We start from the raw sequence: 15,296 nt of genomic DNA, 5'->3' as shown, positions 1-15,296 counted from the left end.
CATTGTTGTAAAGTCAGTTACCAAATATTTTATCATGTATATGTTATAATGATAGCTAAATAGTAAATAAACATTGCTTTTGTGTAAAACGCTAGATACAAAAAGTAATGGAAGTTCCTTTTTTTTTTGTGTTTGTTGTTTTTTTTTTTTGCTGCTATACCAAGGTATTTCATTAGAAAGTCTTTTATGGATATTTTTAAGATGTGGAACCTTTATTTTAGATGTAATAACTAAGGAAATTTTATTGTATTGATTTTTTGCATGTTTTGTTATGAAAACAACAATGAAAATGAAAGAAAATGATATATGCTAAAAAAGTGAGCTCTTGTTCTATTCATAAACTAAATTTAACACATAAAAAAGTCATGGCATTGGAAAGGCATATGGAAAGCAACAACTGGATTTAGGTTAGATAATAGTGATGTTCCTTCATAATGAAGTCATAACCTTTCCAGTGCATTGTTTATGCCCCAGGCATCTAGCAGTAGATATGTTATCTTTTCTTGTTCAGATGACTGAGGATGTTGTTGCCATCACTCACCACATAACCCTATACAAAAGGAAGCAACACGTTGCTGGTTTAGGGTAAACTTTTAAAGTATACTTTTGATCAGGAAGTAGAAGCCATGGTTTGCATCCAGTTTTCTCTTGTTTACTTAGTGTCCATTTTTTATAGTACGCCTGTTATGCCTGCAACCCAGAGAAATCTTACTTTCTCTATTTCTTTAAATGCTGTGGGTGCCATATGTATGTCATTCCTTCTCCTGTATATTAGTTTATGTCCCTATCACATCGTGGCTTTTAGAACTTGGCAGGTGGTTGTTCCAAACATCTTGGAGGATTAACCACAGATCATCTGTGGATGTAGGCTGCCTTAAATCCTTCTGTCTCTTCATGCAATCTCAGGCAGACTCGATGATGTTAAAATCAGGGTTCTGAGGGGACAAACCATCACTTCCAGAACTCCTTCTTTTTCTTTACACTGAAGATAGCTCTTACTGACATTGGTTGTATGTTTGGGGTCATTGACCTGGGGAAAAATAAATGTGGGGGCAATCATATGCCTCCCTAATGATAAATATTGCATGATGGATAAGATGAATAAGTATCTGCCTGTATTTCTCAACATTGAGGACACCATTGATCCTGACCAAATCTCCCAACCCCATTTGCAGAATTGCAGCCCCAAACTTGCAAGGAACCTCCACCATGCTTGATTGTTCCTTGCAGACCCTCATTATTGTACTGCTTTCCAGCCCTTCAGCAAACAAACTGCCTCCTGCTACAGCCAAATATTTCAACTTTTAATGCATTAGTCCAGAGCACCTGCTGCCATTTTTCTGCATCATTTTACTTTAACAGTTCACGGAGGTAGGTTACGTGTTAGGGTTCACTTTCTTGTTAGGGAACATTTGCATGTTAGGGATGCTTAGAAGAGCATTTGGATTTTCACTTCTTGGCATGAAAATAATTTCCAAGAAATGCTGTTTGGGGTTCAAATGACATGTCTAACATTAGAACCTTGTTTCCTGTCAACAGGTAAAAGGAGTCAAGAAGGCAAAGATGACAGAAGTACGTCGAGATAGCACAAGCAGTCTACAGAGAAAGAAGCCACCATGGCTAAAATTAGAGATACCATCTGCTCCTGTTACCACAACGGAGGAGCCAACCTTTGTGCAGGTAATATATCACTAAAGATTTGAATGCATTTTGAGTTTCATGCAAAAGGTCTTTCTATTTTAGAGGAGAATTATGGGGTTAATTTAAAAAATAAACATATATATACTCTATGCTGCAGCATCTGTGTGACACTGCAGCTATCCCAAGCAGACTCTAAGGTTTTTTTTTTACCCTTGTTAGTTTAAAGTGCCCATACACATGTAGATTATATACAGAGAAGACTTCCTTAAACATTCTTTGCTAATATACAGTGGTGAAAATGATTATATGACCCCCTGCAGATTTTTTAAGTTTGCCCACTTACAAAGAAATGAAGGGTCTATAATTTGTATCATAGGTGTATTTTAAATGATATAACAAAATATAAATTTAAATGATATAACAAATGTTATAAATTGAGTTGCAGTTCGGTGAGTAAAATAAGTATTTGATCCCTTATCAATCAACAATAATTCTGGCTCCCACAGACTGGCTATGTCCTCATGTGATACACAGATTGTTACTGACAATTTAAGAAGGTGCTCCTATTGACAACTCATTATGTGTATAAAAGACACCTGTCCACAGAATCTCTTTCTTCCATTCAAACTTCACCACCATTGGCAAGACCAAAGAGCTGTCAAAGGACGTCAGGGAAAAGATTGTAGACCTGCACAAGGCTGGAATGGGCTACAAGACCATCAGCAAGAAGCCTGGTGAGAAGGAGACAACTGTTGGAGAGATTATTTGCAAATGGAAGAAATACAAAATAACCAATAATTGCCCTCGGTTGGGAGCTCCATGCAAGATTTTGCCTCATTGGGTAAGGATGATCATGACAAAAGTGAGGGATGAGCTCAGAACTACACGGGAAGTGCTTGTGACTGATCTCATGGAAGTTGGGACCACAGGCACCAAACAAACCTTTGGTAACACAGTAAACCGCCATGGATTAAAATCCTGCAGCGCCCACAAGGTCCCCCTCCTCAAGAAGGCACATGTACAGGCCCGTCTGAAGTTTGCCAGTGAACATTTTTTTTTTCCATATATTTTTATTAACTATTTAACATATAAAGAACATATGCATAAGACCATAAAACATTGGTTCTCATGTATTCTACTCTCGCAGGGGTGGAGAAGGTCAATCACACATCCAAAATTACAACAAGGGGCATTCTCTGTGTATATAAGTATCCTTATAAAGTGGTAAATTAGCATTAATTATCTGCTTCCATGACATAATAGATGGGGGAGAAGTTTTTTCCAGTTCAAAGTGATGGCCTTTCTAGCGTAAAACAATAATAGGCTAATCAGGGTATGTTCAGCTACAGTGGGCAAGAGATCACTAACCAGACCTAACAAAACTACCGACATAGAAGGTTGTATGAGGACCGAGGTCAACTTAAGGTGTGTAAAAAAGGATTTGGGGATCCATTGTGGAGAGTGTCAAAATAGGTAAGTGAGTTTTGGCAAGATTTCCATTTTGGTAAGGATGATACGCCCGGGGAGAGATAGAGGTAGGGATGCCCATGCCTTCAGCTTCAATTTAAGATCTTGCACTACCGGAGCTAAGTTTAAGGAAAGAAAGTCCAAGGCCAGACAAGAGATCACTATCCCCAGATTGCGGAAACTCTCAACCCCCTGCAGTTGGGTAGCGGGAAGGGCCTCACCAGGAGTCCGAGGGTCAATAGGAAACAACAAGGATTTCGCCCAGTTGACCCGGAGATCCGTGACAGGGACAAACGTGTTCAAAACATAGAGAATCCCAGCTAGCGACGGCCCAGCCAGTGAACATTTAAATGATTCAGAAAAGGATTGGGAGAAAGTGCTGTGGTCAGATTAAACCAAAATTGAGCTCTTTGGCATTATCTCAACTCGACGTGTTTAAAGGAAGAAAAATGCTGACTATGATCCAAAGAATACCATTCTTACAGTCAAGCACAGACGTACAAACATTATGTTTTGGGACTGTTTCCCTGTTAAAGGTACAGGCCGCCTTTACCACACTGAGGGGCCAATGGATGGGGCCATGTATTGTAAAATATTGGATGAGAACCTTCTTCTCTCAGCGAGAACACTGGAGATGGTTGTTTTCCAGCATGACAATAGCCCAAAACATACCGCCAAGGCAACAAAGGAGTGGCTCAAGAAGAAGCACATTAAGATTATGGAGTGGCCTAGCCAATCTCAGACCTTAATCCTATAGAAAATTTATGGGGGGAGCTGAAACTTCGAGTTGCCAAACAACAGTCAAGAAACCTTAAGAATGTAGAGAAGATCTGTAAAGAAGAGTGGGCCAAAATTCCTCCTGAGATGTGTGCAAACTTGGTAACCACCTACAAGAAACATCTTACCTCTGTTATTGTCAACAAGTACTAAGTCATGTTTTGCTTGGGGATCAAATACTTGTTTTACTCACTGAACTGCAGCTCAATTTATAACATATGTAGCATGTTATTTTTCTGGATTTTTGGTTGATATTCTGTCTCTATCATTTAAAATACACCTGTGATAAAAATTATAGGCCCTTCATTTTTTTGTAATTATTTTCTCCACTGTAAATATCTCTTTGGATAATGTTTATCTAGGATAGAAGATCTGATCATTCAAGGGATTTATTGGCACATGGCTGTTGCTCCCTAGTGAATCTTTTTATTCTTACTCACATGGAATAGACCTTCCTATTCTGTCAAAATTGATCATCTGTTTCCATGTTTAAAGCTGGCCATACACTATACTGTACACTCTAGTTGTACATTCTCTGTAAAATCGCCTTTAGCATAGCCAAAACTATGTAATATAAGGAAAAACCTACAAAATGTATTGAATTGTTATCTAATTAGGCAGATCCTTCCATTATATAGTTGATGGAGATCTATAGGATATTATACAATCAGATTGTGTAGTGTACGACGAGCTTAGGTCTTTGTCAGATCAGGCCACTTAGATGTACAAGCTCTAATTAAAAATAAAATAAAAAGATGTGTCCCACACGCTGATTCCTCTTCTATTAGTAGAAATCTTCCTCCAAAGAATGCCCCTCCCTCACCCTCATCTTCAGGTGCAGGGGGAGTTAATACAACTATGAAGTTGTCTCACATGTCTGAGTCTAGGCACAGATTGAGTTGAGTCTGTTGTACAAGATGCCCCAGCCCACACTCCACTAACAGCTCCAGTGTGACTTGCAGTGCGCCTAGTGATACGTCTGATATCTGCAGCCTAGAATCATTCTGCCCCCTGCATCTAGAATTCTAGCTTCTCATATTCCCAAACTCTATTAGGTGTGGTTTTTAATATAATCATGCAAGTCTTTATGGTCCAGATTACCCATTTATTTACTGAATCTGAATGCAGAGGCAAGCTCCCATGCCTTCTCCTGTGGATTCTGTATTTGATCTGCCCCTGACCCTAGTGGCCTCTGAACCATCAGCTTCTCAGATACTGTCTGATTCTGAACAGTCATTTCTGGATAAGCTTGCTTCAGAGGAGCAGCAGTCTCTACCTCTACTTTCAAACTGAAAGAGACCATTTCATCTCTTTTTGATCTGGTGTGCACCATTCTGAAAATAGAGGAAACGCCTGTTACTTCTGATAGTGCTGTTCTTTAGTGCGGTCTTTTAGAGCCCCACAGACCACTTGTTTTTCCATGTCCTCCTTTAAGGAAATTTTAAACACCCAGACAAGTCATTTGCTCCCTAGGCTTAAAAGGGAGAGTGGTCTGTACACTTGGAAGTGTTCCAGGATCTGTTGCAAAGATGAGAGGCACTAGAAATGGATTTCCTGGCCACCATGTTCAACAATAAACTGGTCAGGTACAGGGATCCTCTAGCGAAAGCAGCAAAGAACTTTTTTCTGGCATTGCACAAGGTGGTGTTACAGTCCAGAACTTCCTTCCTGCAGAACATAGTGTTTGCCTTTCACCCTAATCAGAGGATTATTCTACCTCCCCTCAGTCCTTCTAAAAGGAGCTGTCTTTCCATTGCCTGCACGTAGCTCAGGCTGTGAGAATCTATCTCTTAGTCACTGTTTTCTTCAGAAAGACTGATTACTGATTTTTGTACTTACCAAAAATTATTTCCAGAGAGACCATTAAAGAATACAAGGGTTACTCATCTGTGAAATTATATTTCTGTTGATACTGCTTTGCTCTAAAACTGAGGCGTGCTGGTAGTAGTAGAGTGTTATCCTGGGCTGGCCTACAGCTTTTACAGATCAAATACTTATTTTACTCATCGAACTGCAACTCAATTTCTAACATCTGTTTCATGTCTTTTTTCTGGATTTTTGGTTGATATTCTGTCTCTATCATTTAAAATACACCTATGATAAAAATTATAGACCCTTCACTTCTTTGTAAGTGGTCAAACTTACAAAATCTGCAGGGGATCAAATAATTGTTTCCCCACTGTACTGATATGGACTGAGTAATGTGTTAGGAACATATGGATGCCCCATCGTTTGATGAAAATGATCAACCTACAAAGGACTGAATTTAAAGACACCCTGAAAATCAAAGTGAAAAAACGATGCAGCAGGCTAGTCCTATTTGCTGAAATTTCATTGCAGCAACTCAAAATGGTACTCAGTAGTTTGTATGCCCCCACGTGCTCGTATGCATGCCTGACAATATCAGGGCATGCTCCTAATGAGACAACAGATGTTGTCCTGGGGTATTTCCTCGCAGATCTGGACCAGGGCATAAGTGAGCTCCTGGATAGTCTGAGGTGCAACCTGGTGGCATCGGATGGACCGAAACATGATATCCCAGAGGTGTTTTATTGGATTTAGTTCACTAGAGGATGTTGGGCCCTCAGGCTACCCTCATGAAGTCTGTTTCTGATTGTTTGGTCAGAGACATTCACACCAGTGGCCTGATGGAAGTCATTTTGTAGGGCTCTGGCAGTGCTCATTCTGTTCCTCCTTGCACCAAGGAGCAGATACCGGTCCTGCTGATGGGTCCAGGACCTTTTACAGACCTTTTACAGCCTTGTAACTGCCTGTCTCCTGGAATCTCCACCATGCTCTTAAAACTGTGCTGGGAGACACAGCAAGCCTGTTCATTGGAGAGAGCAGGCTGAGTTCCCAGCACAGCTAGAAAACTAACCATGCTGTGCTCTCAAGCCTAGTGCGGTCAGTTTGTAATAGGAAAGCAGAGGGACTGGCAGGAACACCAGGGATTTCACACAAAGGAAGCAATACAAAGATAACAGGGTACTTTCTAATACAAGTACATGGTACAGCAGGCACATATCAGGAACATGAAATTTTGGGTTGACATATTCTTTAAACAGCATTTCTGAACTGGACTAAACTCACTAAGAAGCACTACCATTAAGCGATAATCCCCAAACCATCACAGTATGTGTTTCTAGAATTTATATAGTAGCAGGCTGTTATATGGTACTATGCCAAATACATACATACAGTATATTCACATCAGTCCACTCATCTTTAGGGGGTGTCTGCCTGTAGACCAAAGGCCTGTTTTGCATCTATAGAGATTTGACAGACACCCTCTGTTAGATACATTTCCTATGAATTTACTGTGTTTATCTACAAACTTGCTAGCTGCAGAGAACAAAGTCAACAAGTGGTACTTGGGCCCCTCCTCCGCCCTGCTATTCAATGAAAACAATATAACTGTAGTAAAAATAACACTAAAACATAAAACAAACGCAGGAGGATTCAAAAAACAAAGAGAAAAAAAAAAGAAAAAAGGTTATACGTGCATGCAATGTCTAATAATTTTTGAGAAAATACAATGCAGCAACAACTCTAGTCTCAATTCACAAAGCATAGGTGATATTTTTAGTGCACTGCATTTGTTTGTTATGGTGGAAAAATAGATTTTTCAACTAACTTGAGACTTTACCACAATCAGATGAGTTTACCATAAGCTCATTTATTGTGGATGCATTCTTTGTTTTTCCTTTTTGGTTTTTTTTTCATACTAACATGTTTACTCATGTTCAGCTACTACTAGCCCTGTTACCAGTTGGTCGTCTACTCCTGTTCATCCTTTCCTCCTAATGTACATTCTTCCTGAAATGCAGGCCCCCCCTGAAAAAAAAAATCCATGGTGGTCTGTGTATTTGCCTCAGTAACATTTGTGGTCAACATAAATGCCTGTAAGTATAATGTTCAATGTAGAAACCCCTCTTAGTTGGGTAAGTGCCCCATCACATGCCGGGGGGGTCAGTGTAGAATCTTATGTATGAGTGTAAGTACTCATACATTAACGGTCAGTGTAAATGCCAATGTGGATAGTGTCAATGCCTGTTTACATTGATGGTCTGATGAGAAGTGCCCCCTTGTTGTATGTTGGTGGTCAGTAAAGAAGTTGTGCTACATAAATCCAGCAGACAGCTGCAGAGGAGACTAATTCCAAGTGCTGTTAGAGTGGGAACTATGCAAGCAGGAGACGATTCCATCCACAGAGTGAACTCGAACCTCATTCTTTACAGGCGAGGCGCACTCTGAATATATTAGGCTCCAGCGCCTCAGACAACTCTGTGCTCCTGCATAGGTTACAAGGATGTATTTTTTTTTGTCACAGTTTATATTCTGCCCCTTTTGCTGAGCTCTGATAGCACAGACAAGTTGCCTTATTAGCCTGCATTAGACTTTGCAGACTCATTTAGGCACATGAACACAGAACTGAGATGATCTGTGTACAGTAGAATACATAGATCTTTTGTTTATGCTGTACTCAGACTATGGGAACTAATGTTTTTATGTATTCTTAATAGGCAGCAAAAGAGCTGTGAGACCCCGTTCACACTTGAGCATTTTTCAGCTCAAAGCTCGATACTCAGAAACGCTCAACAAGTAAAATCCCATTATTTCCAATGGTCCCTGTTCACACACGAGCATTCTGTCGCCTGTAGCAAAACACCTGTCACTCAAAAAAGTACTTGCGCTACTTTTCAGGCAAATATGAGTATTTTTCCCCATAGTCTTGAATGGAAAATACCTGAACAATGAAAATTAATATTTTTTTAAGTTTTATTTTTAGGCGTTTTCAGCTCAAGCAGCAGCTATTTCTTTTTCTTTTGACCACAGCATAAACGCCTATACTATTTGCAAATCTGCTAAAAAATGTTCAAAAAGCCTAAAAAAAAACCTCCTAAAAAAACGCTCAGGTCAGTGTGAAGGTAGCCTAAGGGCTGGTTCACATGTGTACAGAGATTAAGGGTTTCTGCAAAGACACACAGAAAACAGTTGCTTTCTATTTGCCCTAATTAGGCTTGAATGCAGCTTTGGGGTGAGCTGTGGTGCAGGACGAAAATTTGTAACATGTCTGCAGTTTTCTGATAAGCATCACAGCTTAGTTGCTCAACTGTGGTGCATAGAGATAAATGATATGTTACATACAATGTGATATTTCAGTAAAGTTAATAAAAAGGTTAAAAGTGTGTTTTTAAAGTGCAGGCCACTGCCTGTACACAGAATGGACACTGCCTGTACACAGAATGGACACTATCGGATATCTTATGTACTCTCCAGCGCCTCAGGATATGCACAGCCAAAAGGGAAGCCAAGGGTACCAGGACAGCGACAACCAAAGGAAATGTTCCAGGGGTGCAGCCCTCCTCAGACGGGGAAATCAGCCACTGGATAGAGAGAAAACAGGTGGCGCAGACACCTAGTGCATTATCCAAGGTTTATTGTAGGAATGAAATAATAAAAACATACTCACAGACGAAGCATGTATCTAAAAAGCATAGAAAATTGACAATGGCCACAACGGCGGGCAAGGTGTTCTCACTGTCAGTGCGGTCAAATGCCTGACGCGTTTCGGGGATGAATCCCTTTCCTCAGATCTGATGACCAACCTCTGATGTATGATGTATGGAAAGAAAGAGCCTCGCTGTTGATGCATCAACAGCGAGGCTCTTTCTTTCCATACATCATACATCAACATCAGAGGTTGGTCATCAGCTCTGAGGAAAGGGATTCGTCCCCGAAACGCGTCAGCCATTTGACCGCACTGACAGTGAGAACACCTTGCCCGCCGTTGTGGCCATTGTCATTTTTCTATGCTTTTTAGATACATGCTTTGTCTGTGAGTATGTTTTTATTATTTCATTCCTACAATAAACCTTGGATAATGCACTAGGTGTGTGCGCCACCTGTTTTCTCTCTATACAGAATGGACACTGCCTGCTTGGTGAAATGTGGTGTTTTACCATGCTGAGTAAGTGTGGAAAAGCCAAACCCTAACCTACCTAGTTTCAGTCAGTTTCTAATAAGTAGAGGCTACGTTTAGACATGCAACAGACTTTGCTCTCCATCTGAAAAGCAGTCTGTGATAAATCGCTTTTCAGAGGCATTTGACAGACAATGAGGAGGTGATGTGTTGCCTCCTCACCATCTATTTTAACCCTGTAAATGCTACACCATCGCACTGCAGTGCACATGTTGGTAGGGTGGTTGTGCTGCGGCCCTATTCACTTGAATGGGTTGAATTCAGTGCCAGTACTGCATACTGAGCATGACAGGGAGTATACATTTTGCTTTGCCTTGCAGTCGTGGCATGTGTAATCCCCCCTCTAGCTGCCTTTTCAGCTTAAGGTCGAGGGGGGAATTGGGGGAAGGAATAAGCATAGTTGAACCAGCTGTTTTTACCACCTCCAACAGGAAGTGTCAGTGAGCCCTTAAAAGGACCTACAAAGGGCTGGCAGACTGACAAGTTTCTGCTGCCATAAAAATAAAGGGGCAAGAGCTAGAAATTTAGTGCCATGGCTGTGAATTTGTAAGATTAATTTCTACACAATGTCTACAGCTAAAGAGATAAATAGGTCTTGTATAAAAGTGATTTTACTGCCTGTCTGTAATTATCCACTGTGTTGGAACAAGTGGTGGATATCCAGAAAACTTTGCAGGGTGATGACCATAAGAGGTCAAGATCTCCATTTCCACAGGAGTTACCTTGTGAGTTTCCCCCCTCCACCCTTTCTCAAGTTAGATGAGGAGGATGGGGAGAAGCCAGGGTCTGAGGAAGAAGACTCCTCCGAAGTGGACAAATCCTCTGACTCCGATACTCAGGCCTCTCACGAGTCTACATCTCAGTGGTCCAAAGCGAGTATTCTGACAGAGGTGATTCGTAAGAACTTAAAACTGTCATTACCGGATCCTTTGGGACCTAAGTTATCATAGGTAGGCTCTTGGGAAGCACCTAAACCAACCAAAATTGGGCTTTTGGAAAGTTTCCAAACCAACCAAGTCCTTTTCGTTGCATTCTAATACCAATGAGGACAAAGACAAGGATTGGTGGTCTTTACTATGGACCCTGCAGTGTCTTACTTGAATAAGACCCTTACTGAACTAGTGGAGGATGTGCTAGTGTTTAAGGTGTTTAAAAATTTTAGTCCCTTTTTAAGGCGCTTTTTACATTGGTTAAGGTGGCCATGCAACCTATCATTGCATACATAGTAGTTATACAGGCTTTTCTGGTATGAGCAAAGTGCATAAGCAAAAGAACCTGGAGCCTTTTGATCCAGTTCATCTGTCAGCACTTAGAGCTCTTCCATGAAGTATTGTACTTCTGCATGAATCGCCTGAGAGATTCTATCCGGCAGCTCTCTTGCCTGGGGCTTATGTCTGTGCACATGAGGTGATGGGCAGCAGACTGGAAACATTCTGCAGGACTTTAGCTGTGACCTTAGCCTCCAGAAGTCGACCCTGGAGCCATGACACTGGCTGTTGCACCAGTTTTCCTTCCCAAGGAAAAGCTTTAACACTTTAGTACAAGGTGCAAGAGTTGTGTTCCTTGGAACTAATTTGCTTCTGCATGAGGGTGTGGAGGTTGATGGTAGCTTCCTTCAAGACAATCCTGTACTCACAGTTTCATTTAAAGAGTATGTAAACCCAACATTTCATATTCCTGATATGTGCCTGCTGTACCATGTACTTGTATGTAACAGTATCCTGTTTTCTTTGTATTGCTTTTTTTCTTGCTCTTTGTGTGAAATCCCTGGTGTTCCTGCCAGTCCCTCTGCTTTCCTATTATAAGCTGACCACACTAAGCAGGAGAACACATGGTAGTCAGTTCTCTAGCTATGCTGGGAACCAAGCTTGCTCTCCTCCAATGGTCAGACTTGTCCTAACATCCCTCCCGCACAGCCATCCACTAGGAAGATCAGTGTACTGCGGTTTCTCCTCCCCCAGAAAGAACGTGATCACTTATAAAAAACGGGGAAAAAAGTGTTTTTTATATGTTGTGGGAACTCGCTTCAAATGGTAGAGCTCTTCTTGTTAAAGCACACAGCAACTCGCTTCTTTAAGGGCTTTTTTGCCCACTTTTATTTAAAAGAAAAAGTTCAACAAAAATGCTTCCCACGCAGGGGTATCCACCATCAAGCAATACCAACAAAGATTCAGCCTCCTGGCTTGTACGCAGTTCACTGTCTGTCTCCTGCAGACTCTTCCCAAATTATGGCCACTAGCACACAGCTAGTCTGGTTTCCACCTGACTCCAAGGCAGAGACCTCCCATCTGCCAGGGTGGAGCCCTCCTGACTCCTGTCTGCCGAGGTGGAGCCCTCCTGACTCCGTTTGCCACGGTGGAACCCTCCTGACTCCTCTCTGCCGGGGTGGAGCCCAGAACTATGGTTAGGACTCTATAAAAAGGCCTGCACACACCTGTGCAATCAGTGTGCTGGGGGTTCTCAAAACACGAACCCCGGATTGGAGATTTCATCCCTCCCAGATCTCTTTGAAATCTCCTGGCACCAGATCCCAAAACAGACTTAATGAATATATGAGGAAACTGAAAAGCCAGTTTCCTCTGCAATACATCAACTTTCTGGAGCCCCTCAACCTGCCTGGTTGAGAATCCAGGGTTTTCAGCTTGATTTTGACCGTGGCAGGACACCGCACTGCCACAATGTATACACAAATATTTTGCTTTTCATTTCAATTTTAAACTGAATGAGTTGTTTTGCAAGGTAATGGTTTACATATACTTTAAGGCTGTTGCAACTCAACATCCTGAAAGTGTAACAAAAAAGGACTCTGTTCATGGATTGCCCCACATCTCTCAGCACCAAAACCAGGTTATCCTTGGAATGGTGAAAATCCATCCTGGCACTGGAGTCGGGGGAAATCCTTTTTCCCTGTGGTGTTGAAAGTACTAACAATGGACACCAGCTTGTTAGGCTAGGAAAAGTCTTGGTCTTCCTGTCAGTTCAGGGGATGTAGTCATCAAAGGAAGGTCAGATGGTGCCAGGATCATCATATGAAAGGTCCTGCCAGCAATAAGCAGGGGTGTGGAATTTTTTTTAAAAACTACTTGTCCAAAGGACTAAATCAGGGTCCCAATCTACTTGTCCCTCGTTACAATCTACTCTTCCTGATGCTAAAAAATAATTGTATCCAAAACTGTATTTCAATAAAGTTTTAACATTGCGCTGTTTATCTCCTACTCACCTCCCTGCCTGTCTCCAGCACTGCACCTGGGAACTAGCAGGAGAGAGACCTTGCAGTGTGACGAGCACTGATTGGGTGCTTGTCAGGAAAAGGGAGTGTCAGGCTCTCTTAACGTTCAGCAGAAGCTCATCTGCTGAGCAAGTAAATGAGGCACCAGCCCCAATGAGAAAAAAAACTTTATTCCTTCAGGTTACCCTCGCACACGGAAGCACTTGGGTGCTTAGTACATACGCATGCTGAGCAGCCAAATCAAGCTCCGGTTTCTGCTCCATGATGCTCCATTCACACCTGGGCATTTTAGGATTTCAAAATGCACTACAATCGCAAAATGCAGGTTCAGGTGCCATTATTTTCTATGGCACCTAAAACACCTTGCGGTTTTGCTGCGATTGCCACGCGATTTATTGCATGGCAATTGCAGCAAAGTGCATCACATGAAGCATGTTGCCCAAAAGAAGCTTCTGCTCCTCTGTGAGTTACAAGCTTCACGCGATGTGATGTGCGTGTTGAGATGTTAATAAATTGTGCAACAATTGCGGAAAAACCGCACTGTGTTTTAGATGCCATTGAAAATAATGGCACCTGAACCTGAAAAAAATCCAGGCCTTTTTTAAAACAAGCCAATGAGCTGGCCAGAACCAACTCTTGAAGGAGTCTATTCCACATTCTCACAGCTCTTATTGTAAAGAAGCTTTTCCGTATTTGAAGATTAAATTTCTTTTCGTCCAGAACAGGGGTCTCCAAACTGTGGCCCGTGGACCAGATGTGGCCCTTTGCTTGCTTTTATCCAGCCCTTGGGGCACTTTTCCTTCCACTGATATGAAGCACTATTCCTTCCATTGACACCAACGATGGGGCGCTATTCTTCCCACTGAAACCAACGATGGGATGCTATTCCTCCCACTGACACCAACAATGGGGTGCTATTCCTCCCACTGACACCAACGATTGGGCGCTATTCCTCCCACTGACACCAACGATTGGGCGTTATTCCTCCCACTTACACCAGTGATGAGGCACTGTTCCTTCCACTGACCCCAATGATGGGACAGTGTTCCTCCCACTGACACCAGCAATGGGGCACTGTTCCTCCCACTGACCCCAACAATGGGGCACTGATCCTCCCACTGATCTCAATGATGGGGCACTGTTCCTTCCACTGATCCCAACAATGGGGCACTGATCCTCCTACTGATCTCAATGATGGGGCACTGTTCCTTCCACTGATCCCAATTACAGGGCACTGCTCCTCCCACTGACACCTGCAATGGGGCACTGTTCCTCCCATTGACACCAGCGATGGGGCACTGTTCCTCTGACTGATACCAGAAATGGGGCACTAGTTATCCTACTGACATCAACGATGGGGCACTGTTCCTTCCACTGACCACCAAGCTTAGGGTATTGTTTACTCCCAGGGCATTTTCTACTCCATCTGGCGACAATTCAGCCCCCCTAAAGTTTGAAGGGCAGTAAACTGGCCCTTTGTTTCAAAAGTTTGGAGACCCCTGCTCCAGATCTAAAGAGTGCCCCCTTGTCCTCTGTGATAACCTCAAGGTGAATAACTCTACACCGAGTTCACTATATGAACCACTGATGTATTTATACATGTTGATCATATCCCCCCTTAATCTCTTCTTCTCAAGAGAGAATAAATTCAGTTCCTCTAATCTCATAGCTGATCTCTTCCATGCCTCTTATAAGTTTGGTTGCCCTTCTCTGTACTTTCTCCATTTCCCCAATGTTCTTTTTGTGAATTGGTGTCCCAAACTGAACTGCATATTCCAGATGAGGTATTACTAATGATTTGTACAGGGGTAATATGATCTCTCTCTCTCTCTGGAGTCTATACCTCTTTTAATACAAGAGAGGATTTTGCTCGCTTAAGCTTGTGATCTACCAGAACCCCCAGATCCTTCTTTACCATTGATTCCCCCAGTTGTACCCCCCTAGTATGTATGATGCATGCATATTCTTAGCCTCCAAGTGCATAACCTTACATTTACCAACATTAAACCTCATTTGCCACATGGTTGCCCAATTAAACAGTGCATTGAGGTCAGCTTGTAAGTTGGAGACATCCTGTAAGGACGTTATTCCACTGCACAGCTTGGTGTCATCTGCAAAGACTGAAATGGGATTTTTAATCCCAGACCCTATATTGTTTATAAATATAATAAAAAGTAAGGGTCCCAACACTGAGCCTTG

The 15,296-nt window shown here is 42.1% G+C and overlaps 1 protein-coding gene across 2 annotated transcripts in view; it reads left to right on the top strand.

The window, feature by feature from the left end:
• RHBDF1 (rhomboid 5 homolog 1) overlaps nucleotides 1-15,296 on the top strand; it is a 187,423-nt gene that overhangs the window by 58,532 nt on the left and 113,595 nt on the right. For both annotated transcript variants that reach the window (XM_089691722.1, XM_089691731.1), the window contains exon 2: nucleotides 1,540-1,680. In XM_089691722.1, coding sequence (XP_089547848.1) covers nucleotides 1,564-1,680 — 117 coding nt within the window. In that variant the 5' untranslated portion in view covers nucleotides 1,540-1,563. The remainder of the gene's footprint in view (nucleotides 1-1,539; nucleotides 1,681-15,296) is intronic.

This window comes from Staurois parvus, unplaced genomic scaffold (genome assembly GCF_062004578.1).
Source record: "Staurois parvus isolate SC_StPar_1 unplaced genomic scaffold, SC_StPar_1.0 ptg000022l, whole genome shotgun sequence".
In the NCBI taxonomy this organism is placed as follows: domain Eukaryota; kingdom Metazoa; phylum Chordata; class Amphibia; order Anura; family Ranidae; genus Staurois; species Staurois parvus.
This window is presented reverse-complemented; position numbering and strand designations above follow the sequence as displayed.